At 35.1% G+C, this 25,676-nt stretch overlaps 6 protein-coding genes, 1 long non-coding RNA gene and 2 pseudogenes across 13 annotated transcripts; 7 read left to right on the forward strand and 2 right to left on the reverse strand.

Annotated features, from left to right (window-relative positions):
• Nucleotides 1–10: 10 nt before the first annotated feature.
• On the forward strand, nt 11–1,424 carry LOC104700551 (putative F-box/kelch-repeat protein At2g29800 pseudogene; annotated as a pseudogene).
• Nucleotides 1,425–1,853: 429 nt separating this feature from the next.
• Nucleotides 1,854–5,825, reverse strand: LOC104700552 (uncharacterized). 2 transcript variants are annotated; one of them, XM_010416075.3, is made up of 3 exons: nt 5,234–5,825; nt 2,420–4,705; nt 1,854–2,319 (listed from the first exon to the last, which is right to left on the reverse strand). In XM_010416075.3, exons 1-3 carry the CDS (start codon nt 5,261–5,263, stop codon nt 2,011–2,013), a joined length of 2,625 nt encoding a protein of 874 aa, XP_010414377.1. In that variant the 5' UTR covers nt 5,264–5,825; the 3' UTR covers nt 1,854–2,010. The 2 variants fall into 2 exon arrangements, with proteins under 2 accessions (XP_010414377.1, XP_010414378.1); XM_010416076.3 differs by having other exon boundaries at nt 2,420–4,750; nt 5,234–5,743.
• A 780-nt stretch (nt 5,826–6,605) lies between these two features.
• On the forward strand, nt 6,606–7,444 carry LOC104700553 (17.6 kDa class I heat shock protein 2 pseudogene; annotated as a pseudogene). Its single transcript, XR_015561667.1, has one exon. The product of XR_015561667.1 is annotated as a 17.6 kDa class I heat shock protein 2 pseudogene (transcript).
• A 1,179-nt stretch (nt 7,445–8,623) lies between these two features.
• Nucleotides 8,624–9,628, forward strand: LOC104700554 (glutathione S-transferase U1-like). 2 transcript variants are annotated; one of them, XM_010416079.3, is made up of 2 exons: nt 8,624–9,037; nt 9,129–9,628. In XM_010416079.3, exons 1-2 carry the CDS (start codon nt 8,717–8,719, stop codon nt 9,480–9,482), a joined length of 675 nt encoding a protein of 224 aa, XP_010414381.1. In that variant the 5' UTR covers nt 8,624–8,716; the 3' UTR covers nt 9,483–9,628. The 2 variants fall into 2 exon arrangements, with proteins under 2 accessions (XP_010414381.1, XP_087314050.1); XM_087457924.1 differs by having other exon boundaries at nt 8,630–9,037; nt 9,142–9,628.
• A 66-nt stretch (nt 9,629–9,694) lies between these two features.
• LOC104700555 (glutathione S-transferase U2) lies at nt 9,695–10,781 on the forward strand. The gene is given in 3 exon segments (XM_010416080.2): nt 9,695–10,212; nt 10,324–10,563; nt 10,566–10,781. Coding segments are annotated over 3 exon segments (675 nt in total). The 5' UTR covers nt 9,695–9,891; the 3' UTR covers nt 10,680–10,781.
• A 118-nt stretch (nt 10,782–10,899) lies between these two features.
• Nucleotides 10,900–12,400, forward strand: LOC104700556 (glutathione S-transferase U3). Its single transcript, XM_010416081.3, has 2 exons — nt 10,900–11,515; nt 11,855–12,400. Exons 1-2 carry the CDS (start codon nt 11,192–11,194, stop codon nt 12,206–12,208), a joined length of 678 nt encoding a protein of 225 aa, XP_010414383.2. The 5' UTR covers nt 10,900–11,191; the 3' UTR covers nt 12,209–12,400.
• A 1,415-nt stretch (nt 12,401–13,815) lies between these two features.
• Nucleotides 13,816–14,921, forward strand: LOC104700557 (glutathione S-transferase U4). The gene is made up of 2 exons (XM_010416082.3): nt 13,816–14,340; nt 14,425–14,921. The coding sequence occupies exons 1-2, from the start codon at nt 14,023–14,025 to the stop codon at nt 14,776–14,778; spliced, it is 672 nt and encodes a 223-aa protein (XP_010414384.2). The 5' UTR covers nt 13,816–14,022; the 3' UTR covers nt 14,779–14,921.
• A 1,112-nt stretch (nt 14,922–16,033) lies between these two features.
• On the forward strand, nt 16,034–17,099 carry LOC104700558 (glutathione S-transferase U5-like). Its single transcript, XM_010416083.3, has 2 exons — nt 16,034–16,483; nt 16,676–17,099. The coding sequence occupies exons 1-2, from the start codon at nt 16,166–16,168 to the stop codon at nt 17,030–17,032; spliced, it is 675 nt and encodes a 224-aa protein (XP_010414385.2). The 5' UTR covers nt 16,034–16,165; the 3' UTR covers nt 17,033–17,099.
• Nucleotides 17,100–22,309: 5,210 nt separating this feature from the next.
• Nucleotides 22,310–24,132, reverse strand: LOC104700559 (uncharacterized). 4 transcript variants are annotated; one of them, XR_015561671.1, is made up of 6 exons: nt 23,913–24,132; nt 23,362–23,422; nt 23,087–23,252; nt 22,953–22,977; nt 22,758–22,832; nt 22,310–22,584 (listed from the first exon to the last, which is right to left on the reverse strand). It is a non-coding gene; the product is annotated as an uncharacterized LOC104700559 (long non-coding RNA). The 4 variants fall into 4 exon arrangements; XR_015561670.1 differs by having other exon boundaries at nt 23,897–24,132; XR_015561669.1 differs by having other exon boundaries at nt 23,550–24,132.
• Nucleotides 24,133–25,676: the final 1,544 nt, after the last annotated feature.

The raw sequence follows: 25,676 nt of genomic DNA on the forward strand, positions 1-25,676 counted from the left end.
GCTGCAGCCATCAAATCATTCACATGAGGAAAGATAGTAAATAAATAAAATTTAATACTTAGGAGCTGAAAGTAAAATTTAAAATTTAATTTTTTCTTTCTTTTAGAGATTTTCCATATGGTTTCATTATAAATACACAAACGTAACTCTTAGCAAGAAATATAAAAATACAACAACGTAACAGCTTCTCTCAAAAATCGAATTTGGTCTCCCCTTTCACTACTAGATTCGACTTCACACGGTGGCGATGGCTTTAATCTCTGAAACTTCCGATGACGTTTCTAACGGCAGCGATCCAAACAAGGATCCCGAAGATCTCCACAAGAAACCGCAAGAAGAAGAAGAGAATCAAAACGAGAAACCGAAAGAAGAAGAACAAGTAGAGAATCTTGCTCCGATTCGTCGACGAGACATCCCAGTGATACTCATAGAAAGAACCGTCACACTCATCCGGAGATGTCATTACCCGAGGCTATCTCTAATCTCCAAAGCCTTCCGTCACGTAATCTCTTCAGAGCATCTCTTCGTAACGCGCTCGAGCCTCGGCTTGACTGAACCGGTTCTTTATACCTTGATCTCGTTCCCACCTTTTGAGGCCCCAAGCTGGTTCATTCTCCATCGGAGCAACATGTCTTTACGGTTGAGCAGAATCAGTTCACTTCCTCCGATGTTTCCTGGATACACTGCCGTCACAATCGGACACAAGATTTACGTTATGGGTGGACGCGTCGGTTTAAATCAACCCGTAAATACTGTCATCGTCATCGACTGTAGATTCCATAAGTGGAAATATATCCAGAGTATGAAAAGGGAACGTTGCTACGCAGCCTCCGGAGTCATTGACGGAATTATTTACGTGGTGAAGGGGATTTGGGAAACTTTGCCTGGTCCATTCTCTTCCGTTGCTAGTTCGAGCGGATTTTTTCCTATACATGTGGTTTTGGATAATAAGATCTACATGTTGGATGGTCAGCATTGTTTGGCTTACGATCCCAGACTACGTAGATGGCAGAATTGGGGACCTGAAAGTCCACAGAGGCATTATTGGTACGCGTGCTCTTGTGTGGTTGATGATCTGTTGTATGCCATTGTTCCTCAGTGGTGTCTTGCTGGGTCTCTCATTGTCGTGTATGATCCAAGGGATATGGTTTGGAGACCTGTCAAGGGTGTAGATGATTTTCCTAGTCCCGGTTATCTTGAGTCTAGAATGGCAAGCTTTGGTGGGAAGTTGGTGATATTGGGATGGCATCAAACCAAGAATAGTTGTGCTCGTGACTCGGAAAAAATCGTTATGTGTGTAGAGGTTGCGTTGGGGAGACGTGAAGATGGGGATATATGGGGGAAGGTCGAATCAACCTCACCTGTGCATTCATCATTCAGCTGGCCTATCATTGATATTTCTCGAACTGTTACGGTTTGATGACTCGTTTGCAGGTATGTTAATATTTGTTGAGTAATGTAGTATTGATGATGAATTATGACATTTTCTTGAAACCCAAGTCTTATTTATGCTTTCATAAACTTGCAGGTAAAGAAGCGCAGCTCTGTTTACATGAGAGCAACTATGAAGCAAAGTCACTCAGAAAATGTTATCTGATACATTAGAAAATAACTCTTCCTTCTTATTCATTGAGCACAATGTGTAGAGTCGGCCACTTTTTTTTAGCCTTTATACAAAGTTGAGCTATCATTCTGTTGTAAGTTTTCTGCTATCATATATATGACTATATGAATTCTGGTTTAGAGATGAAGCGAAACAAAGTGACTTAATGAACACTAGACAAAACTAACACAGACGAGTTACACGAAGGCAATCACCGATACTCTGGAACTGTAGAAGAAAGAACATAATATAGAGGTAAAACAATAAGAGTGTTTTTATTTGCTTAAAACAAGTTTCACAAATTTCTATTTAACGTAATCTACTTCCACGCCGTAATTACATACGAACCCCATCATCAGAGACTAAAAAAGATATATATATAGCCAGATTTATTTTAGAAGAAACAACTAAACCCTTCCCACAGGAGACAATGGTGGGTGGTGTGAGAGATACCTAGCCGGAGCCTCAGCTTCAATAGGACCTGAAAATGACTTCAACCTCTCGTTTTGAATCTCTCCATTAGCTTTGTTGTCTACACATGAAGCATTCGTTTCTTCTGTGGTCTTTGACAGATTCCGTCCCTCGTTAACCGCTATACAAATGGAGAATGCTTGCAAGAGTGAAAGTGATGTATTGTACTCAACCGCGTAAACACCTTCTCTGTATGGAGTGAAACTCAAGAACGGTTGGTTGTTGTTATTATCTTGTAATCCTCCCTGCAAAACATTCACATTAATCAGTTTCCATAGCTCAGTCCAAAGTAAAAGCTACCCATGATGTTTAGTATTCACAGTTTTTTGTTGATGTTATATATACCTGAAAGAAGAGCTTGAAGGCATCTGAAGCGGAGGGAGATGGGTTTTGGGGTTTATTATGCTGATTTGTGAGGATTCTAAGGTTGCAGCCAATGTCCCAGCCTCCACAGTCGCATGATCCACCTGATTTCCATCGTTGGATAAGCGATGAAGGCCCTCCTTTGTGTGGGAGACTGTGAATCCCACTTGGAAGTACCACTGTTGCGTTAACATCTGCAAAGTAATCTCCAAGTGTGGTGTCTTTTGCTGAGCCTGTGTCAGCAATTTTTGGGATCTTGATCACCATGGCAGCTAGCTCGTTAGTCCGCTGCGATTCAGATGCAAAGAGTACAAATTCTCTGGTTGTGAGGTTCTGGACAGCACTTTCTCCTGCGAAAATCAGAGGCTTAGAACCAGAGACTCTCATCTGAGCGACAATGTTGGATGTGTACTCTTGGTTTTGCATCTTCCTGCCGTGGTTCATCCATTTCCCATTTTTCTTCTGTACTTCCTGAACAGTGAAAAACGTATACTTGTGTCCATAGTCTTCCTTTTCCGGGGGAGTCTGTTTTCTTATCGTGGCTGCTGTAATACTTTGTTCCTTTTCAACCGCAAATGTGAAGAGTGGTTGATCATTCTTAGACGTCACACGAAATAGAGCCTGAACAGTTGAATTTTTTCCATTTCTCGACAGAAGGGATGAAGACGGTTGACTGTCGGAAAGTACATGCTTTTGGTGACTTGAAGTTGCATCCTTTTGTGATGGCTCAGGAGACCTACATGAGTGGCTTGATTTTGGTCTTATTAAAGGATCGAGTAACCTTCTCAACGGACTAGACCTGCCTCTGTTTACTGCACTGGTTTTATCAAAAGAAGAGCTGTCACTGAAAGAAGAGACAGCAGATGGATTGTCTAAACCAGCTCGTGATGAAATAAGTGCTGCGCTTAAGTGGGGAAGTGTCTGAGCATCTTCGGAGTTGGAGTTTTTGCTGGACTTTCCAATGCTGAAGCTGAGTCTGCGAAACGGTGAAATGCTCCTTGCTCTTTCTGCAACAGCTTTCGCTGGTTTCTGATCCGACTGTTTAGGCAATGTTTCTGTTGACCTTCTATCTAGAGTCCTGCTCCTAGAGGGACTAGACTCACCTTTTCTTGATCGGGGAGCTGAACATGATCTTTCTGAACTCAAGAAGCTGATACGCTTTAAGAACGGCTTACTGCCATCAGATTCACGTCCAGAGTCCAGGACTGCACCTTTCCCATACGCCAACTTTTCTGAGAAGCCCTTAGTTTCTGCCACTCGCTCAGCCAGCAACACTTTTGAATCGTAGAACTTGGACAAACCAATAATCTGTTTCTGAGAAACAATTCCTGGTACAAACACAGCAGCAGGCTTTTCTTTACCAAACAAATCATGAACACGAGGATTTCGGATTCTCTCCTCCATCTTCTCTCCTTTTTTCTTAAAATCCTCGGCTAGATTCCTTGATATTATCCTTGTGCAAGAAGGACTATCTGGCTTTGATGGACTCAAGAACGTTCTGGTTTTTGGAGGAGCAATCTTGAAATCAGAATCCGGTTGTAACACAGTTGCACGAGGGCTCTGATGAATCTGCCCATCTCTTCTGGTGGAACAAATTCTTTGTCTGTCAGTGATATTTCCAGGCAAAAAGCTACGACTATGAGACAGAACACCATTATCTCGAGGTGGATCCAAATCTTGAAAATTATCTCCAGGCTTAGATGACATGAGATAATACTCCAATGGAGGGTGATTGACTCTTTTACGAAAAGGAGAAGCAACCAAACCTCTGCTGGAGTCAGTAGATGATTCATCAGTCCAGAGTGAAGACGACGTGCTAGTGTTAGACAAGGAAGACCTCGTATGCTTATCCACTTGTTTATCACCTGGTTGCCTATTTCTCAGGTCCAGTAAACCAATGCCACCAGTATTAGCTTTAACATCCTTGTCTTCATGTTTATCACATTTCTTGATATAACTCGGAACATAAGACTTGTACTTCACAAGGTCTCTTTCTCCAGAGGCAGTTCTACCTATCCGTGACTTAAGACGATTCTCCAAGCGTTTAGGACAGACGTCTTCGACTTTTTTCGTGATCTCGCGGTGGAAATCGGAATAAGACAACCCGCGTTTGTCGTCTCTGAACTTATCCGGTGTAAACGACTTTGAGCTTTCCTTAGCCAACACCTTCTTCTCAGCAGATACAAAAGGCGGTCGATCACAAGAACCCTTCTTCAGCTCCATACGGTACTCCATCGCAGTAACGTTTTCACTTAGATACCTCCCATTCTACAGCAAAAGGTTACAATGGTCGAAAAAAATCTTGAGTGTTTTCTGTAGAGAGACAATTCAAAATGTTTTTAAGTACTTAGTTATCCACACACACACAGAGACACATACGAGGTAATAAAATCTAGGGAAGAATCTTCAACATTTGGAAATGGAATCAACAACAACAAAAAGGCCAAAATTATCAGATAGATACAGAGCTTCATGGATCCTTAAAAGAAGAATCCATGAGAGATCTGACAAGAATCTCTACAAGATAAAAGCTGAGAGAAAGGGATAAAAAGCAAAACCTAAGAAGACGAGAATAATAATATCACATTCTTGTCAATATTACTCTTTTACCCAAAAAAAAAAAAAACCAACTTCAACAAGAGAGAAGATTAAGAAACTAGAAGTGAGTGAGTGAGTGAGAGTGCACAGAGTACAACATTAACACAAAATTTTGCTTTACATTTAGGGGAAAATGGAATTAACATTATTAGCAGTAGTGTACGGATTAGCCAATTAAAAAAAAAATCGAAGCCGTACCTTGACGGAATCAGTGCGCCGACGAAGCATCCATCCGATAGGAGGAGAGTAAGAAGAAAAAGAAAACCCAGATCAGAACAGTGATAATTTACAACAACAAAGGGAAGAAGAAGAAGAAGAAGAAGTCAGATCTCAAATCCTGCTCTCCGTGAAATCAGGCAAAAATAGCGCCGACGAAGCTGACCCTATCAGCTACAGAGGGTAGAACTAGAGAGAGAGAGAGAGAGAGGATTTTTTTAGAGCTTTGTTTAATTTGTGTGTAGAATAATACTAATAGATAGAGAGAGTGACAAGTAGAGAGAGAGAGAGAGAGTTGTTGGAGAAGAGAGAGTGTTTTTTTTTTATTTTTCTCTCTGCTCGCCCGAGTCTTTCGTCCAAAGTTGTTGTTTTTTTTTTTTTTTTTTTTTTTGTTGTGTGGAGAAACGAGGAAAGAGAAAGACATCACTTTTCTTTTGTGGCCGACGGATTTAGTTTTTAAAAAAAATAAGAAAAAGAAACAGTAGATAGATGGTGATGGGGCCAAGAAGCCAAAGGGGGGTAGTAGAGAAAGTAAGTATAGTAGAATGAATCGTACGTTCAAGATTCCGTAATGAACGCGGGAATTACGTCATCGTTGTTACCCTACTTAGTGGAGCTCTCTCTTTATTATACACCGTTGGATTTAAATATATTTAGCCACAACAAACATGATAAACAAAATTACAAATGGGTTATATATACTTATTATTATATCAAGATCTGACATTTAAGATGGGCCTATGGCACAGAATACATAATAAATTCAGCCCATGGTCCATATACCTCAGACAGCCTTTATTGCTTCAGATTATACAATATGGAAATTATGTTATAAATTTCCTTATTGATTACACTTGGAAATAATTTTTTAGGTTACATGTCCGGTCGGATGATCCGTAGATTTCCGGTTTTATGTTTGTCCATGTATCCTTTTTTTTTTTTTTTTTTTTGTATGAATTACTACGTTTTTACTCTTTTAGCTTCTTGTCACGGTCTCCGTTAAATCAAGTTCTCACTTCTCAGTATCTTCATACAATAAGCCTCTTTGCTTAATATGGAACCATGTTTTTGGGATTTTTACTTTATATAAAACCTAGACTTTCAGTCGACATAATATATTTACATAATTTTATTCTTATGTATAAAAAAAGAAAAAATCCGAATAGCTTTTTAAGCTACATATATCTCGTCTCTAGACTTCTAGTAGTCTGTAAAAACTAAAAACCAAATTAACACATGTTATTATGACGAATTTTTTAACATAGGACGAGCCCGTTCTGGACAGATTTAAAGCCCATTAAGGCCCATAAACACATATGACCTTTTCAGAAACCTTCTCGAATTTTCTCGATTTCACCTAGATAGATAGTTTGTCCCCATTCACATCCTCTAGATATTTCTGTATTCCCGTAAATTTCAAGAAAAAGCTCGAGAATTTTCGGATTCGTGCCTTTATATAGATTCGCAAATCCTCTGCGCTTCTCATCAGAATTCGAAACAAAAAAATCAAAGTTTCTCATAATCGAATCAGATTCTCTCTATATTAAAAAAAAAAAAAAATGTCGATGATTCCAAGCTTCTTCAACAACAACAACAACAGACGAAGCAGCAACTTCTTCGATCCTTACTCACTCGACGCATGGGATCCGTTCAGAGACCTAACATCATCATCATCTTCGCTTTCTCGAAACACCTCAGCGATCGTTAACGCACGTGTTGACTGGAGAGAGACGCCGGAAGCTCACGTGTTCAAAGCCGACTTGCCTGGACTTAAGAAGGAAGAAGTGAAGGTCGAGATCGAGGAAGACAACACCGTTTTGAAGATCAGCGGAGAGAGACACGTGGAGAAAGAAGACAAAAACGACACGTGGCACCGTGTGGAGAGGTCGAGCGGACAGTTTTCGAGGAGGTTTAGGTTGCCTGAGAATGTGAAAATGGATCAGGTTAAGGCTGCGATGGAGAATGGTGTTTTGACTGTTACTGTCCCTAAGGCTGAGACTGATAAGAAGGCTGATGTCAGGTCTATTCAGATCACTGGCTGAGCTGAGCTTTGACGTTCAGGTTTTCTGATCTGTGTTTGTTCTCTGTTTTTACTTTGAGTGTGTGTGAGTGTGTGTGTGTCTATCTAATTAGTAATTATGATGATGTATCTTAATTAAGTAATGAAGATTAGAACATGTTTCTTGTGCTTTACTAATAACACACAACAAAGAGATTGTCTAATTAATAGGCCCATACAAGAAGCCCAAATTTAGCAAACTAATATATCCCACATCGGTGAAAAGCTCTGAACTGATCTAAAACTTTCTCTATATAATAAACGCATTAGCATTGTTTTTGGTTCGTTCCACCAACAACATCACGATCTTTCTTTCTATTTCTTTTTTTAGGGTTTTTTAAAAGATGGAAAACGATCCCTTCTCTCGTACGCTAGTGATAAACACACATGACATGGTTACTGATCCTTCGTGTGATTCAACGATCTCGTGGAACGAGAGTGGCAAAGAGTTTCATCGTCTGGAACCCAACTGAACTTTCGAGAGAGGTTATACCAAAATTCTTTGGGTATGGCTACGACGATATCGGCTTTGGTCACAATTTCGTACTCTTTGTCAAGTTGCTTGACCGATACGGCTTTAGGATAGTCTGACCCATGGGAATTCGCAGACGATAACTTCGTGAGAGATATACCTTATCTTGTTTGGAACATACGTAAACGCGAAAGAGGTCATAAACGAAACCCTACAAAAGGGAAAGAGCGGCTAAAGCAAATCGTGGTTAGGAGGAAACAGGGAAAGAAGATTATGAAGAACCGTACCATCCCGTACTAATAACTACTGAATTCAATTCCTAGTCAAAACTACACTCTTTAATGCACTGTACAACAATGGGCAAACTTTATTGTTAAGTTTTTGTTAATGTTCATCACAAACTTCGTCTTGGCAAATAAACATATATCTTTTAATAAACCTAGTGTTACTACCTTCTCCCTGATAGAGATGTTTACTATATGTTTGTTATGATTGAATCCCTTTTTAAAAAAAAATAAAGTTGTATGAACAATTTACTTAACAAGGATAGGTGTTATGTCCGTGGAGTTAGTAAAGTACTTTGTTTTATCTGGTTTTGATTAAGGATTAAGAAAAAAAAACAATTGGTAATATATGAAAATAATTTTTTCACTTCCACTGATATGAGAACATCTATGTATCTTGTGAAGAGAGATGACGTTAGCAATGACGTTCATACCTTAAAAAAAAAAAAATTAATCCCTGTCTGGTTTGATCTTCAAGATATTCTTGGATACCAAGAGAAAGTAAAATGGCCTTCTTTATTAATTAGTATTTTATCAGCCATAACCTCATTTATATATAGTTAAACTAATACTCAATCAAGGCAACGAAACAAGAAAGAAAAAAAACAGAGGAGTTAGATAACTTTAGAAACAGAGGAGTTGATCCAATTATGGCGGAGAAAGAAGAGTGTGTGAAGCTTCTAGGGTTTTGGGGAAGCCCTTTCAGTCGTAGAGTCGAGATGGCTCTCAAACTCAAAGGCGTACCTTACGAGTACTTGGAGGAAGACTTGCCAAACAAGACCTCTTTGCTTCTTGAGCTTAACCCGCTTCACAAGAAAGTTCCGGTTCTTGTCCACAATGATAAAGTATTACCCGAGTCACATCTGATTCTCGAATACATCGATCAGACATGGAAGAACAATCCGATTCTTCCTCATGATCCTTACGAGAAAGCCATGGCTCGATTCTGGGCCAAGTTCATCGATGAGCAGGTATATATATTGATTTGCGGGTTAAGTGATAAAATATTTAAAATCAGGATCATATAGTTCTTTTTGTTTATAGATTGTTCTTAACTTGCAGATTCTATCACTAGGGTTCAGGTCCCTGGTGGAAGCAGAGAAGGGAAGAGAAGTTGCTATTGAAGAGACTCAAGAAATGCTTATGTTTCTAGAGAAGGAAGTCATTGGACAAGATTTCTTCGGTGGCAAGACGATAGGATTCTTGGACATGGTCGCAGGAAGTATGATCCCATTTTGTCTAGCTCGGCTTTGGGAAGGTTTGGGAATTGATATGATTCCAGAGGAGACGTTTCCAGAGTTGAACAGATGGATCAAGAATTTGAAGCAGGTTGAGGCAGTGAGGGAATGCATTCCTCCAAGAGATAAACAAGTTGAGCGAATGACCAAAATTGCTGAAAAAATTATGTCTACTTAAACGAAAGACACAACATCATATGCTTGCATTGTTTTGTTTTGTTACGTTTTTTTTAGTAGACATTATGTATGAAAATTGATATTTTAAAAGCTTTATCATAACATGTTTCATGTAGTACTATAATAGAATAATTTACTTAATAGCCATATTTAATCTTTGAAAGTATTATATAGCAATACATTAAAATAAAGGCTCGTAACTCGCAAAGGAACAACGTGGTAAGTGTCTATGAAAAGCCAATTGCTAGTACGACACAAGAATAAAATAACTAAAGTGGTGTCAGCAATGACTTGATTTCTAGAGACATAATTATATTAGTGAAACAGCGAACGAACCAGAAAAAAATTAAAGAGAGAAGAACAAAGGAGTGAGATAATAAAAATCAAAAAGTGATAGAGCGAGAGATCTAATGGCGAAGAAAGAAGAGAGTGTTAAGCTTCTAGGGTTTTGGATAAGCCCTTTCAGTCGTAGGGTCGAGATGGCTCTCAAACTTAAAGGCGTACCATATGAGTACTTGGAGGAAGACTTGCCCAAAAAGAGTACTTTGCTTCTTGAACTAAATCCGATTCACAAGAAGGTTCCGGTTCTTATCCACAATGATAAGATATTGTCCGAGTCACATGTGATCCTCGAATACATTGACCAAACATGGAGTAATAATCCAATTCTACCTCAAGATCCATACGAGAAAGCCATGGCTCGATTCTGGGCCAAGTTCGTCGATGAACAGGTAATCTATCTAATTAAAGTAAGTTTTATAATATTGATTGCATATTAAGTGATAATAACACTTAACGACTTATTAGGACTTTTTTTTCTTATAGCTTGATCTAACTTGCAGATCCTACCAGTTGGGTTCATGCCTCTAGTAAAAGCAGAGAAGGGGATAGATGTTGCGATTGAAGAGATCCGAGGACTGATTACGTTTCTTGAGAAGGAAGTTACTGGAAAAGATTTCTTCGGCGGCAAGACGATTGGATTCTTGGACATGGTTGCGGGAAGTATGATCCCGTTTTGTCTGGCTCGGGCTTGGGAATGTATGGGAATTGATATGATTCCAATGGAGACGTTTCCAGAATTTTAAACAGATGGATCAAGAAGCTGAATGAAGCTGAGATTGTCAGGGAATGTATACCTCCAAAAGCAAAACATATTGAGCGAATGAACAAAATTATAGAGAGAGTTAAGTCTGCCTAAATTAATGAAAACATCATAACTCTGTTCTTCTGAAGTAACAAATGTTTAACACATTTCTTTTCGTGCTTATGTTAAACTAATATGGTGTTAATTAGAACAATTTTTCTGCTAATCCATCTTAATTGTTTTGCTACGTTTTCACCTCTTTGCTTTGCTTGACCGTTCATTTGCCTCGTGACGTAGTATTCAACAAAGAACAACAACGTTTTAAACGTTTCTTGATTAATCGTGGAACAGAATGTAACTATTATTGAAAGTGACGCGATAGATGATGATTCTAGAAGTCCTTGGATGGATGATACATACGTTGTACTTGCAATTAAGTGTTCCTCACAACTCTTGGAAAAGTATGCTTAACTATTTGAGTCAAAGGGGCCTAAAAAAGACTTATTTTCCTTTACCTTTTCCTTTTGCCTTTATAATCAAAGCATAATTGATAATTTACATGGGAGTATAACGAGTATATGAGTTAAATAGAAGAAAAAAAAAACAGCGGGAAAGAGATTGATTCAATGGCCGAGAAAGAAGAGGGTGTGAAGCTTATAGGATCGTGGGCAAGCCCATTCAGTCGTAGAGTCGAGATGGCTCTCAAACTCAAAGGCTTGCCATACGATTACTTGGACGAAAACTACTTGGTCGTGAAGAGCCCTTTGCTACTTCAACTCAACCCGATTTACAAAAAAGTCCCTGTTTTGGTCCACAATGGTAATGTACTACTCGAGTCACAGCTCATCCTTGAATACATCGACCAAACATGGACAAACAATCCAATTCTACCGGAGAATCCGTACGACAGAGCCATGGCTCGATTCTGGGCTAAATTCGTCGATGAACAAGTAAATTCTTAAAACTAATTCCTTTATTAACTAATTGCATAGGTAATTTCTAGAAACGATATGATAAACACTTAGAATGATCAATATTGTCGCGAATATTTGGTTAAATTATAATGATAATCAAGAACTAAATTCTTATTCCCATTGGTAATGAAGCCACACCTCTCCGTAATAATCATTTATAATGATCAATATTGTCGCGAATATTTGGTTAAATTATAATGATAATTAAGAAGTATATTGGTCATGATGCATGTCAAAAAAAAGAAAAAGTATTTTGATTACTTACATGTTTATAATCACTTTGTTCTGAAACGTTTGCTATATATAACCTTGTAGGTAGTAGCGATAGGGTTCAGGTCTCTGGTCAAATCAGAAAAGAGTATTGATATTGCAACCGAGGAAGTTCAACAACAAATTATGAATCTTGAGAATCTAATCAGGGAAAAAGATTTCTTCGGCGGAGAGACAATAGGATTCTTGGACATGGTCGTGGGAAGTATAATCCCGTTTTGTTTAGCTCGGGGTTGGGAAGGTATGGGAATTGATATGATTCCAGTGGACAAATTTCCAGGACTAAACAGATGGATCAAGAATTTAAAAGAAATTGAGATCGTAAGGGAATGTATTCCCGATAGAGAGAAACATATTGAGCACATGATGAAAATTGTAAAGCTAATGAGAGCAGCCTAAGAGACAACATACTACGCTTTAATCCTGCGATGTTAACTATGTAGTATACTAGTATTTGTCTTGTTATTGAAAAGTTTTATGAACAAATCTACTAAATAAAGATGAGTGATACATGTAGTGGTAGTAGAATAAAAATGTATGAATGTCTAGTTCTATCTTAATTATTGACATATATATGATCATATTTTATCATAAGATATTTTATTGATAATGTTTAGTTAATATCTAATTTAAAATTACTTAAACAAAAATCTAACATTTAAGTCCGGTCGTATAAAGTCATACATAATTCGATAGGTGCAGGTGAGTTTCAACATGCATCTAAAGTAAACGATTAGTTATTTGGCGACGTCACGTAATCTACTAATCTGATACCAGAAAGTGCTTGCTGATGTGGAGTCTGATATATCAAAATTGTGTACATAATGTGACTGTTAGAAAACTAGAATATGTCTAGGAATGAGGATATTAGTACACACATACCAACAATGATGAACAAATTTACAAGTGATGCCACTCATGATATTACCTACCAGATGTCCTTCGATGATACCCATGAATGATGCACATGCATATCGTACTTCTCGCCTTATAGGTGTTCCACACCAAGGAAAATAAACTATAGGTAAATGTCATGAAAATTCACTTTCTCCTAAAGTATTGTCACAAAAACCTGCTTTCCACTTTTGGTATATTTTCCCAAGTTTTTTGCTTATGTGTCCATTTTCCTTTTACATTTTTGTCCTTGATAGCAGTTTTTTGCTATGAAAAACAAAAATGTAAAAGGAAAGTGGACACATAAGCAAAAAACTTGGAAAAGTATACCATGAGTGGAAAGTGGGTTTTTGTGACAGAACTCACACCCAAAGTGGGTTTTCATGACATTTACCCATAAACTATTATAGTAAAGGGGCCTTTTGTTTTCATTTATATTTTTTTATAGTCAAGCTCAATTTACATAAGAGTATAATAGTAATTTCAGATTTAAAATAGTACTTTCAGTTTTTACAAAATTATGTCACATATCAATTTACGTAATAACTTAGCGTATATTTAAAATTTTAAATTAATATCAAATTATGAAAGTTAAAATTAGATATACCAAAAAATAAAAAATAGTAAAAATGATATATCAGAATGGTTCTGGAAAAAATGTAAACAGAAAAAAATAATACAAAAATGAATTTTTGTAAGAATCAAAAAGACCTATCATTAGTTCTCCAACTTCAAGAGGTAAAGAAACAGAGTTCTCAAGTCTAGTAGAAACAGAGACCGAAAGGAAAGCTAATAGCCTAATACTTAAAAGAATGACAGAAAAATATAAAGAAACTTGCTCAAGGAAAGAAAAGGTATTTGCAAGAATAGTACATAAATTAATTTTTGGATACAACTAGAAACGTATATGTAAGATAGAATAAAATCAAACAAAAAGGAGAAATTTCTTGAACGTTGAGTATTATTATTTACAAAGTTGGTATTGTTTGAGGAAAAAGAAAAGTATTATATTTGAATTTATGAAGAGATGACAATGTGTTCACGGTTCATTGGATACTTAGCAGCGAAAGGCAAAATGGTATTTTCTTCATATAGTAGTCAAACACGAGAACGGAACCACAAAAACAAAACGACTAGTCAAAAGACGAAAGATGTAACGCCTAGAGAACAGAACCATATAAACTGCATACGTGAACCGATCAATAATTCACGAGAACAACAGTTACAAAACCACATAAACTAGTCAAAGAAGAATATAGAGTTACATTAACAAAAAAAAAAAAAAAAAAGTTAGAGAGTGAGAGAGAGAGAGAGGTGCAATGGCAGAGATTGGAGATGTGAAGCTTCTAGGTTTTTGGGCAAGTCCTTTTAGTCGTAGAGTCGAGATGGCTCTCAAACTCAAAGGCATGCCATATGAGTACTTGGAGCAAGATATAGTGAACAAGAGCCCTTTGCTTCTCCAGCTAAATCCGGTTTACAAGAAGGTTCCGGTTTTTATCCACAACGGTAAACACATATCCGAGTCACATCTGATCCTCGAATATATCGACAAAACATGGAAGCAAAATCCAATTCTTCCTCAGGATCCTTACGAGAAAGCCATGGCTTTATTTTGGGCCAAGTTCGTTGATGAACAGGTAACCTTATATATCAATTTGCTTAGGTGATTTCTAGAAATTATTAGTACTTTTGTGATGAAAACAGTTACAATATTCTTGTAGGTCGGACCAGGAGCGTTCAAGGATGTGATAAAAGCAGAGAAGGGAATAGAGGTTGCAATCGAGGAGGCTCGAGAACTCTTTACTTTTCTTGAGAAGGAAGTCACCGGAAAAGATTTCTTCGGCGGCAAGACGATCGGATTCTTGGACTTGGTCGCAGGAAGTATGATTCCGTTTTGTATAGCTCGAAGTTGGGAAGGTATGGGAATTGATATGATTCCGGAAGAAAAGTTTCCAGAACTGAACAGATGGATCAAGAATATGAAAGAAAATGAGATCGTGAGGGAATGTATTCCTCCTAGAGAGAAACAGATTGAGCATATGAAGAAAGTTGCAGAACGAATAAAATCAGCCTAATTAATAGAAAACAACTATACTCTTCGATCGATCGATAGATGTTAACTATATGTTTCATGTTTGTATAATCTCGTTAAATAAAAGTTGTATGAACAACGTAACTATTTATTTTACTAAATTCTAATATCATAATAATTACTATATATACACAATTTGAATGTTGTATTATTCAGTTTCTTACAAATCTTAAAAGTTAGTTTGAGAATTGGTTTCCAGTTTCCACACGCAAAAAGTTGTCTAAACAGTGAAAACTACCACGGACATCACATGTGTGGGTGTGGCGGCGTGTGGGTCTAACCAATCGATTAGCTGTTTTTATTTTTATTTTTAATTTTTTTTATCAAATAGAAAATAATTTTAATTTCCTAAACAGAAAGATAAAAGTTTACAAAAGATAATCCTGAAACTAAAGATTTCGAAAAACGAGCAAGATAATCTATTTTTTCGTTTTATGAACACAGTATCCTGATAAGAGTGAAAGAGAGGAAGAAAGATCTAGTTACCTGTTTTCTTAAATCAATTCAATTCGGCAAGATTTTTTTAACCATGTTCAGTTTGTCCGACCGATATGTTACCTGATTTTTCTTAACCAAAGCTAAAGCAAATTTACACTGAATCAAACCAAATTATTTTCAAATTCAACTTGATTTAACTGAATTAACCAGTTTTACCAGATTTAACTGTCAAAACCAAAAAAAAATAATTAATTTCGATAAAAAAGTTTCAACCAAAATAAATCGAGATCTGAACCAAACCAAACAGGTTATTCACTTGACTAATTTCTATGAGCAAAAGAAATTGGAAACCAAATCAACCGGATCGGTTGGTTTTATTAACCGAACTCGCAGTTATAACCACAGAAATAATCACCGACACTTTACAGATAGTTACTAAAGCAAGAATTTGCTAGAGTAAGACCAAAACATTTCTTGTTCCAATGGACTAAACTAAAAAGACAATCCGATTTTCTCAGGCTTATATATCTAGCTCTTAATTATGCCTTTTCTTAAGGATCGGACCGGTGTTAAACATTTGGCATTGGTCTTAAACTCCTAATAAATATAGTTAGTTTCACTCGGCTTTAGGGATGGCAAGAGTTAAAAGAGCTAAAACTTAAGACCCTATCTCCTCCTATCAAAAATATCTAAAGTGAACGTTACAAAAACGTTCTAAAGTCAACAACATCTATCGCCTTCTAGAATCTTCCCATTTCCATCTCATAACCCACCAGAAAACGGCAAACTTTGTCGTCGTTTTACCACAAGACCATTAAAACCCTAAGCCTATAAAATCTAAGCTAAAAGCACCGATAAGTCTTCAAAACCAAAACAAAAAAAACATTGCTAAGAAGGCAGAAAGCACAACAACAGAGCGAGAGAGAGACCTAATGGCGGAGAATGAAGAAGTGAAGCTTCTGGGGATATGGGCGAGCCCTTTTAGCCGGCGGATCGAGATGGCTCTCAAACTCAAGGGCATAAAGTACGATTACGTGGAAGAGAAGCTGGAGAACAAAAGCTCTTTGCTTCTTGCTCTTAACCCTATCCACAAGAAGGTACCAGTTCTTGTTCACAATGGTAAAACCATTCTCGAGTCTCTAGTAATTCTTGAATACATCGATGAGACTTGGCCACACAACCCAATTCCCCCTCAAGATCCTTACGAAAGATCCAAAACTCGGTTCTTTGCTAAACTCATCGATGAACAGGTATGCACACACTCTCTTCAGTCTTCACTAACTCCGGTTTTGTAATTAAATTGATTTAATATTAGCGATTTTTAAAGTCAAATAATAAACAATTGGTAATACTTTAATCAGTTGAAATCCAAAAAAAGTATAATTATTTATTAGAATTAGAGACTAAAAACTATTGTTGTTGTTTCTCTGACAATATTGTAGATTATAAATGTGGGTTTTGTATCAATGGCAAAAGCGGATGAGAAAGGAAGAGAAGTGTTGGCCGAGCAGGCAAGAGAACTGATTATGTATCTTGAGAAAGAACTTGTCGGAAAAGATTACTTCGGCGGCAAGAGTGTCGGATTCTTGGATTTAATCGCCGGAAGTATGATCCCGTTTTGCTTGGAGAGAGGTTGGGAAGGAATAGGATTGGAAGTGATTACAGATGAGAAGTTTCCAGAATACAAGAGATGGGTGAAGAATCTGGAGAAGGTTGAGATTGTTAGAGATTGTATTCCTCCAAAAGAGAAACATGTTGAGCACATGAACTATATGGCAGAGAGAGTAAGATCTTCTTAATTCAAGGAAACAAATCATCTTCTTAAGTCTTTGATTATCACAATATGTTTCAATGTTTGTAAGATGATATCGTTGTTATTGTTCTGTTATATATATATATATATATATATATATATATATATATATATATATATATATATATGTGGTTGAGACTTGAGAGGGTGAAGTTTTGTCCCATGTCCCAAACTATGACAGATTGCGAAAATTCAATCCTGAAACGGTCCTATTAATTTAGAAGCGTGAAGCATATATACACTAATGACATTATATATTTTATTTTGATATTTTAAATACATGTATAAATTATATATATATATATATATATCAAAATTTAATTAAATTATATATATATATATCAAAATTTAATTATATATATATATATATATACATATATTTAAAGTAAACTAGTATCTTAGAAATAACTAAAATATGACATGATGAGAAAGAGCAAGTGAGCCACTAGTACTCACCTATGTTGCTATTCTCATCAAATCCGAATTTAATCCGATTTTTTCAAGAAAAAGTCATATATAATTTGGCATACGAGCATAGGTGTCAAATATATATGTTATGATTTTAAAAAATTAATATCATTCAATATGAATTATTTGTAGATTTGATACTATATATATTTTTAAATTAATAATAATAAAGTTTTTCTTTTAAAATAGAAAGAATTAAAACGAATGAATAAGAAGAAAAGATAACAAAGCAACAACAAACTCAAAGATTGGTTGGGAGTTGGCACCTAACATCCTTACGTATTTCACACCAATAGGTTATCCCCCTGTAATTGTACACGCTCCCATAGCAATAACATAGGTTTGTGCCTTTATCCCCCTGTAATTGTACACGCTCTCATGAATAATCACCTGCTTCCTTCCGGAAGCAAAGAATTTCTTGGGAATCCAGACTTCTCATTTTTTTCCATTGTACATTGTAGAATTCTAAATTTCAATAATAATAATAACTTTCTTTTCATGAAAGTAAAAAAAAAAAAAAGAATCGACCGTTCGACTATTTCTTTAAAATTTAAGATTTCCGTTTCTTCTAGACGAATAAGTTAAACAACGGAATAAATATATTTATCTTTCAATTTTTGGAAACTTAGAAAGTTCTTCTATTAAACCCTGATCAATAAACCGATAAAACCCTTGAAATTGATCCATGGATTCGCTGTTTGCTTACTGGCTTCATATAATTCAGAAAACACAAGTGAGTTAGACAAAAAGAGAAGTAACTTGGACAAAAAAAGAAGTAACTTGGACAAAAAGAAACTTTTTCAAACCTACTCCCATTTCGAGTCAAGAGATAGATAAATAGACACGTCCCTTTGCACTGATCGGGGGAAGTCAACATTCTTGCATTTATTGCTACTGCACTCTTCATTCTCGTTCCTACTACTTTTTTTGCTTATAATTTACGTAAAAACAGTTAGTCAAAATGATTAATTTGTAAGGATTCCGTTAAATAGAAATAAAGAACGAAGTAACTAGAAAGATTGTTCGAGTTCGCCTGATCTATCTTCTAGAAGGATCATCTAGAAAGCAAAATTTTCTGTAACCAAGCATCCCCTATCGGTTCTATACCTGATTCATAACTAGAAAGTTTCTCCGGCCCCTTCCTAATTGGAGATAAAACTTCAGCTTTTCTCAAGTTAGCTTCTGCTATTTCAAGAGTTTGCTGAGCTTCTTGTGGATCAATGTCACTCTTCTTCTCTGCATCATTTACTAAAATAGTGATTTCATTATTGCCTATTCTAGCAAAACCGCCCATCAGAGCTATCGTTAACCATTGGTTATTAAGGCACCCGCCCCAGTAGAAATTTTTCGATTTCAAAATATATTGAAACCTTGAGTAGTAAAAAAAAGTGGGATGCTGTATTTCCAGGATTGAATTTCATATTCAAATGAACGTTCTAGTGCGTTGTAGATTCTTATCCAAGACTTGTATCATTTGATGATGCCATGTGAATCGCTAGAAAGATATGTGGCAATGAAATAGAGATTAAGTGGAACAGAATTGACTGGGTGGTAGAGTTGTAGGAAAAAAGTAGAAGATCCCGAGAAGAAAATAATCATATTTGACCGCTGTACATTGCTCAGCAACTCCTTATCAATTTTGATTCATTTCAATATGAAAAATAATTCCCTCCTTTTTTTCACAAATCGTAAGTTCCAGATATCTAATTTTTATATTAGAAGGATTATCATATATAAAACCTCAAGGCTATATAATTACTTTCCAGTATTATTGCCCCATATTATTTTGATAGGGAAAATTTTATCATCCTCTCTTAAGTACGTAATCTACAAAACAGTACCTCTAGAAGATATGAAAGACTTTGGTCACTTCTCCAAGAATATGACAAAAATATGGTGGATTTGCGACTATCCTTATCTATATCTTAACATTTCCATCACAAAATTTTATAATAGAAGTAAAACTATTTTTTCACTGTATAATAGTTTAGAAGTACATCGCAATTTTTCATAATCTTAAAAATGAAGATTATGAAAAAATTTAAATGAATTTTGTGCCAGCTTTTAAGAAAATTACTCACAACTGCGAATATAAGATAGATGTATTTATATGGATAAAGATGTTTATTTATATGTATTCAATTTCCAACAATACCTACGTACGTCTTACTAAGTGAGATCGTACAGAAAAACTTCACTTTCTAGCATAGTAGTGTCATTTTGAAAATTTGGTTGACTGAGTGATATGCATGAGAAAATATAAAACAGGCTTTGCATGGTCAAACTAATTATATGTGAACAAAACAATAGTGTGAACAAATTTATTTCGGCATCTTCAAATTTATTATTCTGTGCTTTACAAGAAATTATTATATATTCTAGCCACCATATTGTTATTATTATTTGTATGCCTTTAATTAATACTTGTATGCCTTTAATAATATACTTCTAAAATAATCTTGTAATAGTTTTAATTTAAATATTTTGACTCATAGGAAGAATGCATTTTAGATTATTGACTAGATTAAGATCCGTGCTAGAGCATGAGTTGAAATTCATTATTTATATTGTAATTTTTATATAAAATATAATTTATGTGATTGTTTTTAAAAGTTTTTTTGAATAAAACATTATGCAATATAATCATATGCTAAATATGATGGCTTGAAAAAAAAGACACATATTTTGTAAGTTTTATATTGTTAATGATTTTAGATAAGTACCCGTGTTATAACACTGGACAAGTTTTATTTTATACAAAATTTTGTATATTTTATATTTTAAAATAAAAATTTAATATGTTGTATTAGGTTATATATGTGAAGTTATTTCAACAATGTATATTCTAAATCATGACTTGAATGTCATTACAAGACATAATTTTGTGAATTTGGTTTTTAAAAAGCGAGTTATTATATTACGAGTAATTTAATATATTGTTATACTTTTTGTTTTAATATACTTGGTTTTTGAAATTCTTTCATATTATAGTGATATATTATTGACATTGCTATAACAAATCAATTTAGAGTGTTTATAGTTTCTAACTTTAATATCAAGTTTCAATATTTTAAAAACATTTCAAAATAAATTATTTAAAGTTTATTATATTATATAAAATTATAAAATTCAACAAAAAGTATGAAATTGATTTTAAATATTCAAATTTTGACCCGTTACTCAGTAAATTTTTTAATTCAATAGATATTATTTTTAAAGAATAATATTAATAAAAATTGAATATTTTGTAGATTGAATCATTTATATTTGTTTTTAAAAATTCAACTTATGGTATATCCGGAAATAAAACTATTTTTAATTATAATAAATAATATGATAATTTATTTGTTTCACAAAATAGACTCATATATAAAAATGAGAGGTGAAGTGTAATAATAATTAACAAATTAATATGTTAACTTAGATATCAAAGGATTTTATTTGATGAATAATTTAATAAAGGAAATTAATATGGTAAGTTAGATGATATCAAATGATTCTTTATAATATTCTCTTTAATATTTTTAGAAACAATAAATCCAGACTATACAAATAATATAAAACTTAATCTATAACCTATTTGTAATCAACTTATTAAAATTATATAGTCTACGAAACAATGTTGTGTACTTCCGTTTTATTATATAAGGGATATGAGTGAACTTAACATTAATATTTGCACAATAATTGTATTTTTGATGACCAAACAAAAGTGTATATACTAAAAATAAATTCAATCATAAATAGTTTATACATTATATGTCAGAATCTTCCCAACGTTGGTGGTTCGAGAGAGGTGGATAAGCCTACAATACCCTCTACACCAAAGGGAGGAACTTGTAACAGATCAAATGACTCTGTTTCAAAACTGAAACTCTGAAAAAATGTTTCAGTTGGTCCTTCCTTCACAGCCATCCATAAGGAAAAGTTTCCCACGGACACAACCCTATATCAGTATCTGTACAAGTCCCATCCCACCTTCATATGGACATCTATCCGAATCCAAATCATAAACCTCGCACATGGGTTCATGAGAATCACAGCGCAAATCAAAACTACCAAAGTTGTAACGTAAGATTTTATACTGCATGCTCTTGTTCTTTCCAAGACAGTAGTTATCAAATATTGACAGATCGTCTCTCATAATGACTCTGTGATTTTCCTCAATACTATTCCAAACAAGAATTTTAACATGAGGATGTAATATATGGTTGAGGGGTGAAGTAGAGGTGATTATAAGCCCATCACACTGAGAAATATTTCAGAAGATCCTATCATTCAGAGTCTTGATTACTATGTAGTTCAAGGATGTTGGAGTCTCAAGCTCAACCATCCAAGCCTCTTCTTTCTTTGCGTGAAGAAACATATCACTAGAAGAATAGTTGTGTACAGTTACAATTTTATTTGTAGGTATAACCCATTTTTCGTAGCAAAAAAATATTTGTTACTAATTTGCCACAAAATAATTTAGTAATTATTTGGTCGTACCAAATTTTCCATCTGTCACTAATTGTGGTAATTTGCTACCAATTTGATACAAGATAATTAGTAGCAAATCGCGACTGGTTGTGACAAAAATCTGTCGCAATTTCCCACACATTGAGTTGAAAAAATTCGTAACAATTAGCTACAAAAAATAACGAACAAAGATGTAACAAATAGATATAACATGCATGCTACTAGCTCTCTCTAACAAATTTATGACTGTTGTTGAATTGTATTTATATAAATATTTTTATTTTTATTAATTATTTATAAATTATGAATAATGTTTTACTTTTGAAATGAAATGATATTAAAATAAAACTACTATATTTATTATTATGAAACCATCATTTTTAAAAACTGTATTACAAAATAAAATTAAAAACATGATTAAAAAAAATAAGAATACTCTTAAAAACTGTAGTGATACTCCTAAAAAAACATAATAATAAAAAAAAGTAGATGAACACACTATCCTTCCCTGCAGCAGTCTTGAATCTCAGCTAGATTTGTGCTTTTGAAACATAGCTGTGGAAAGCAGACAGGTAAACCTCTCCTGATGGCCTTGGGTGGTTTTAGTTGCGCCTATATGAAACATAGTGAACACAAAACATTAATGGAAGTTGAAACTTGTTCATTTTTCTACTCTAAAAGCACAATTTACAAATGATATGATACATGCTGGAAAAAAAAGAAGCAGAGTAAGAGGAAAAATGGAGTCATCATCATCAATCTTCAATCATACAAAATGGATTTACCTTGGTGCTCATATAAAGCAACTGCTCTCTCCTTTAATTTCTCCAAGAAACCACTTGTCCTCCATATAGAAGCACCTGAAACCATTTACAGCCCAAAAACATTAAACTTAAATAGAGAGTCCATCAAGCTAAACCGCCATTGTAAGTTAGAGAAGACAAAGAAAATGTTTTAAGTCATTGTACAGGTGAGCATACCTTAGTCGTCAGAAGTGGAAAATTCCTGCGTAAGTTGAATTTCATATGTGGATCCAAAGATATGGAGATTAATTACCCTTAAGAAGCAAACCAGGACAAGACATTTAGATACATATTAAGAGGTAGTAACTCACCTGAGAGCCGAATTTAGATAATGTGCCAGTCCCTGTCCTATCGTTTTTTAAGACACCAAGGTTGATATGCAGAAGTGTCAACAAGGGGAATAAATGTATCACAGTCAACACTTGTATCAATCTCAGTTAAGTGGATGGCTTTACAACGCGGTCTATTCAATGATTCCTACAATACAACAACTGTTAAGACAATCAAAGAAAAAGGAAACCACGAAAAAAAAATGAGAATCCTGAGTAAAGAACACCAGAGACACTGTGGAGATGCAGCTAATAACCTGAACCAACTGCAGCACCGGAGACACTCATACTGGAGGATAAGCAATGCCGTGAACAGCACTAGACAATTAAAAAGAAATAAAAAAGCACAATAAGAAGGCAAGGGATTAACATTGTAAGCATAAAGACAGACACATACGTCTGATGAACTCTCAAAGCCGAGAAAAAAGTAGAATGACACACTTACCTCTAAGAGTAATCTCATATCTGGATCCAGAAACAAGAAAAACAACCAATTATCCATTGATATATGAACTAACTACATAGAGAGAAGCACATGGACTTTAACGGCAAAGAAAATAATCTGATTCTTTCATAAAACTTTCCACAGGACATTGATTAGTGAGAAAATTAGCTAGCCATCAAACAACAATCGAAAGTGTAACCATAAAGATTTTCCTATTTCTGATAATTTAAGCTTCATCAAACTGGAATATATACCCAACTCACCGAAACCAACACAAATTCAACCTAATTAGGAAACCAAACAACATTGATAAGTGAGACATTCAAATTGAATCTAAGAATGAGAACGAAGAAGATAACTTACAGTGATAGTTCGGCGAGAGATAGGACACTGGAAGGGCGAAGAGAGGAACAGATCCAGTCGGGGATAGTTCCGGGCAACCTCTTCCATTCCCAGATCTGTGATTTCGCGAGCATCGTTTTTGATCTCCAGTGCGGATACAGAAATCAAACCAACTTGCAAATGATCAGTGCGAGTTGGAAATGAATGGTGATGGCTCTATTAAACGATAAGACAGTCCACTACAATTTCAATTTTTTAAAGAATATTAAACTACAATTTGTTACCATTAGTAAGTGCTACAAAATATTTTGTCTCCTAGTTTGTAGTATATTAGCTTCAAATCTAAGCTGTATCTGTTTGTAATTATTTTCGGACGGACACTCACAAATTTGCCACAAAATAAATTATCTACAAATTTGTGATTAATTTGTAACTACGTGTAGCCAATATTTGTTACGAATGGCTTTGTATCAATTTCTCGTAACTATATGACAGATTTTTACTAGTGTATATAGGCCTAGTGCAGTTGAAATGGGAGTGAATAAACTGACTATCCTGAATAATAGATTGTCAAAGCTTAATTTGATACAACGCTGCAACGGACAAGAGTTTTGAGTGGCACAAACACTAACAATTCAATTATTTTATGAATGCCTCTCTTACCAAGGCAAAAGCCATTATGATAATTTATATACTATAGAATTTGGCCAAATGGGTGCAAAATAAAGAGAAACCCATTTTCTTTTCTTTTTAATGGAAACCAAAGCTCTTATATGTTGTATCTTGTAATTAACCAAACTCATATTGTTCTTGAAAAGAAAAGAAAATGACTCATCATTTGTATGATTGTATCTTCTCCTCAAGCTATATGTCTTGCAAACACATCATTTTTTAAGAAAGTGGATAGATAACGGATCCTCTCTTATGTGCCTAGACCCAGTCAGGTGAAGTGCACACATTAATCTCTTTTACAATCAGATTTGTGGAACAAATTTCTCTGATCTCTATTTTACTCTTTGTATACTGATGGTTGCATGGTGGGTTAACCCATCTTCTGTGTTCTGCTTGAGATACACTGTGTACCCTGTCAATTTTTAGAAACTATCAATTTTTCGATTTGAACTTTTTAGCGTAAGTTTCTTTGGTTGAATAAATTTTACAATCATTAGAAAAAAAAAAGGGGAGAAGAAATCTATCCACGTGTTAAGACTTTTTGAAACAAAGTACACAATAGAATGTTGTCTTCTGAGAGTGCTGTGAACGAAAAAAGACATCAAAAATGTCGTCGTTTTTGCTCCGGATCGGACGACCATACATAATAACATATTCATTAGTTCACACTTATCCTAAACACATTCATTATTGAATTTGTATATATAGCATTTCCAGTCACTACAACATAAAAAATTAAAAATGGATAAAAGATGGAGTCTTCAAGGTATGATTGCTCTCGTGACCGGTGGCACTTAAGGCATCGGGTCAGTCCTCATCTTATATCCTCTTTTATTGTTTTGTGATATTCAGTTATGAAAGAACTAACTATACATGTTTGCCTGTGAGATCATGAACAGGGAAGCTGTGGTGGAGGAACGCTCTATGTTGGGAGCAAGAGCACACACATGTGCCAGAGACGAGACTCAACTTCAAGAACGCTTACGTGAGTGGCAAGGAAAAAGGGTTCAGGTCACCACTTCTGTCTGCGACGTTTCTTCTCGTGAGCAACAAGAGAAACTCATGGAAACTGTTTCATCCCTCTTCCATGGAAAACTCAACATTTTCGAACGT

This window comes from Camelina sativa, chromosome 7 (assembly GCF_030686135.1).
Source record: "Camelina sativa cultivar CO46 ecotype springtype chromosome 7, ASM3068613v1".
In the NCBI taxonomy this organism is placed as follows: domain Eukaryota; kingdom Viridiplantae; phylum Streptophyta; class Magnoliopsida; order Brassicales; family Brassicaceae; genus Camelina; species Camelina sativa.

What these genes read in the sequence shown, in the direction of transcription:
- LOC104700558 (XM_010416083.3), top strand. Translation starts at nt 16,166, where the DNA reads ATGGCGGAGAATGAAGAAGTGAAGCTTCTGGGGATATGGGCGAGCCCT. An exon ending in CTAAACTCATCGATGAACAG is followed by an intron (nt 16,484 to 16,675) that starts GTATGCACACAC and finishes ACAATATTGTAG; the next exon opens with ATTATAAATGTGGGTTTTGT.
- LOC104700556 (XM_010416081.3), top strand. Translation starts at nt 11,192, where the DNA reads ATGGCCGAGAAAGAAGAGGGTGTGAAGCTTATAGGATCGTGGGCAAGC. An exon ending in CTAAATTCGTCGATGAACAA is followed by an intron (nt 11,516 to 11,854) that starts GTAAATTCTTAA and finishes ATAACCTTGTAG; the next exon opens with GTAGTAGCGATAGGGTTCAG.
- LOC104700557 (XM_010416082.3), top strand. Translation starts at nt 14,023, where the DNA reads ATGGCAGAGATTGGAGATGTGAAGCTTCTAGGTTTTTGGGCAAGTCCT. An exon ending in CCAAGTTCGTTGATGAACAG is followed by an intron (nt 14,341 to 14,424) that starts GTAACCTTATAT and finishes ATATTCTTGTAG; the next exon opens with GTCGGACCAGGAGCGTTCAA.
- LOC104700552 (XM_010416075.3), bottom strand. Translation starts at nt 5,263, where the DNA reads ATGCTTCGTCGGCGCACTGATTCCGTCAAG. An exon ending in GGCGCACTGATTCCGTCAAG is followed by an intron (nt 4,706 to 5,233) that starts GTACGGCTTCGA and finishes CTTTTGCTGTAG; the next exon opens with AATGGGAGGTATCTAAGTGA. An exon ending in CCTTCAAGCTCTTCTTTCAG is followed by an intron (nt 2,320 to 2,419) that starts GTATATATAACA and finishes AATGTTTTGCAG; the next exon opens with GGAGGATTACAAGATAATAA.
- LOC104700554 (XM_010416079.3), top strand. Translation starts at nt 8,717, where the DNA reads ATGGCGGAGAAAGAAGAGTGTGTGAAGCTTCTAGGGTTTTGGGGAAGC. An exon ending in CCAAGTTCATCGATGAGCAG is followed by an intron (nt 9,038 to 9,128) that starts GTATATATATTG and finishes CTTAACTTGCAG; the next exon opens with ATTCTATCACTAGGGTTCAG.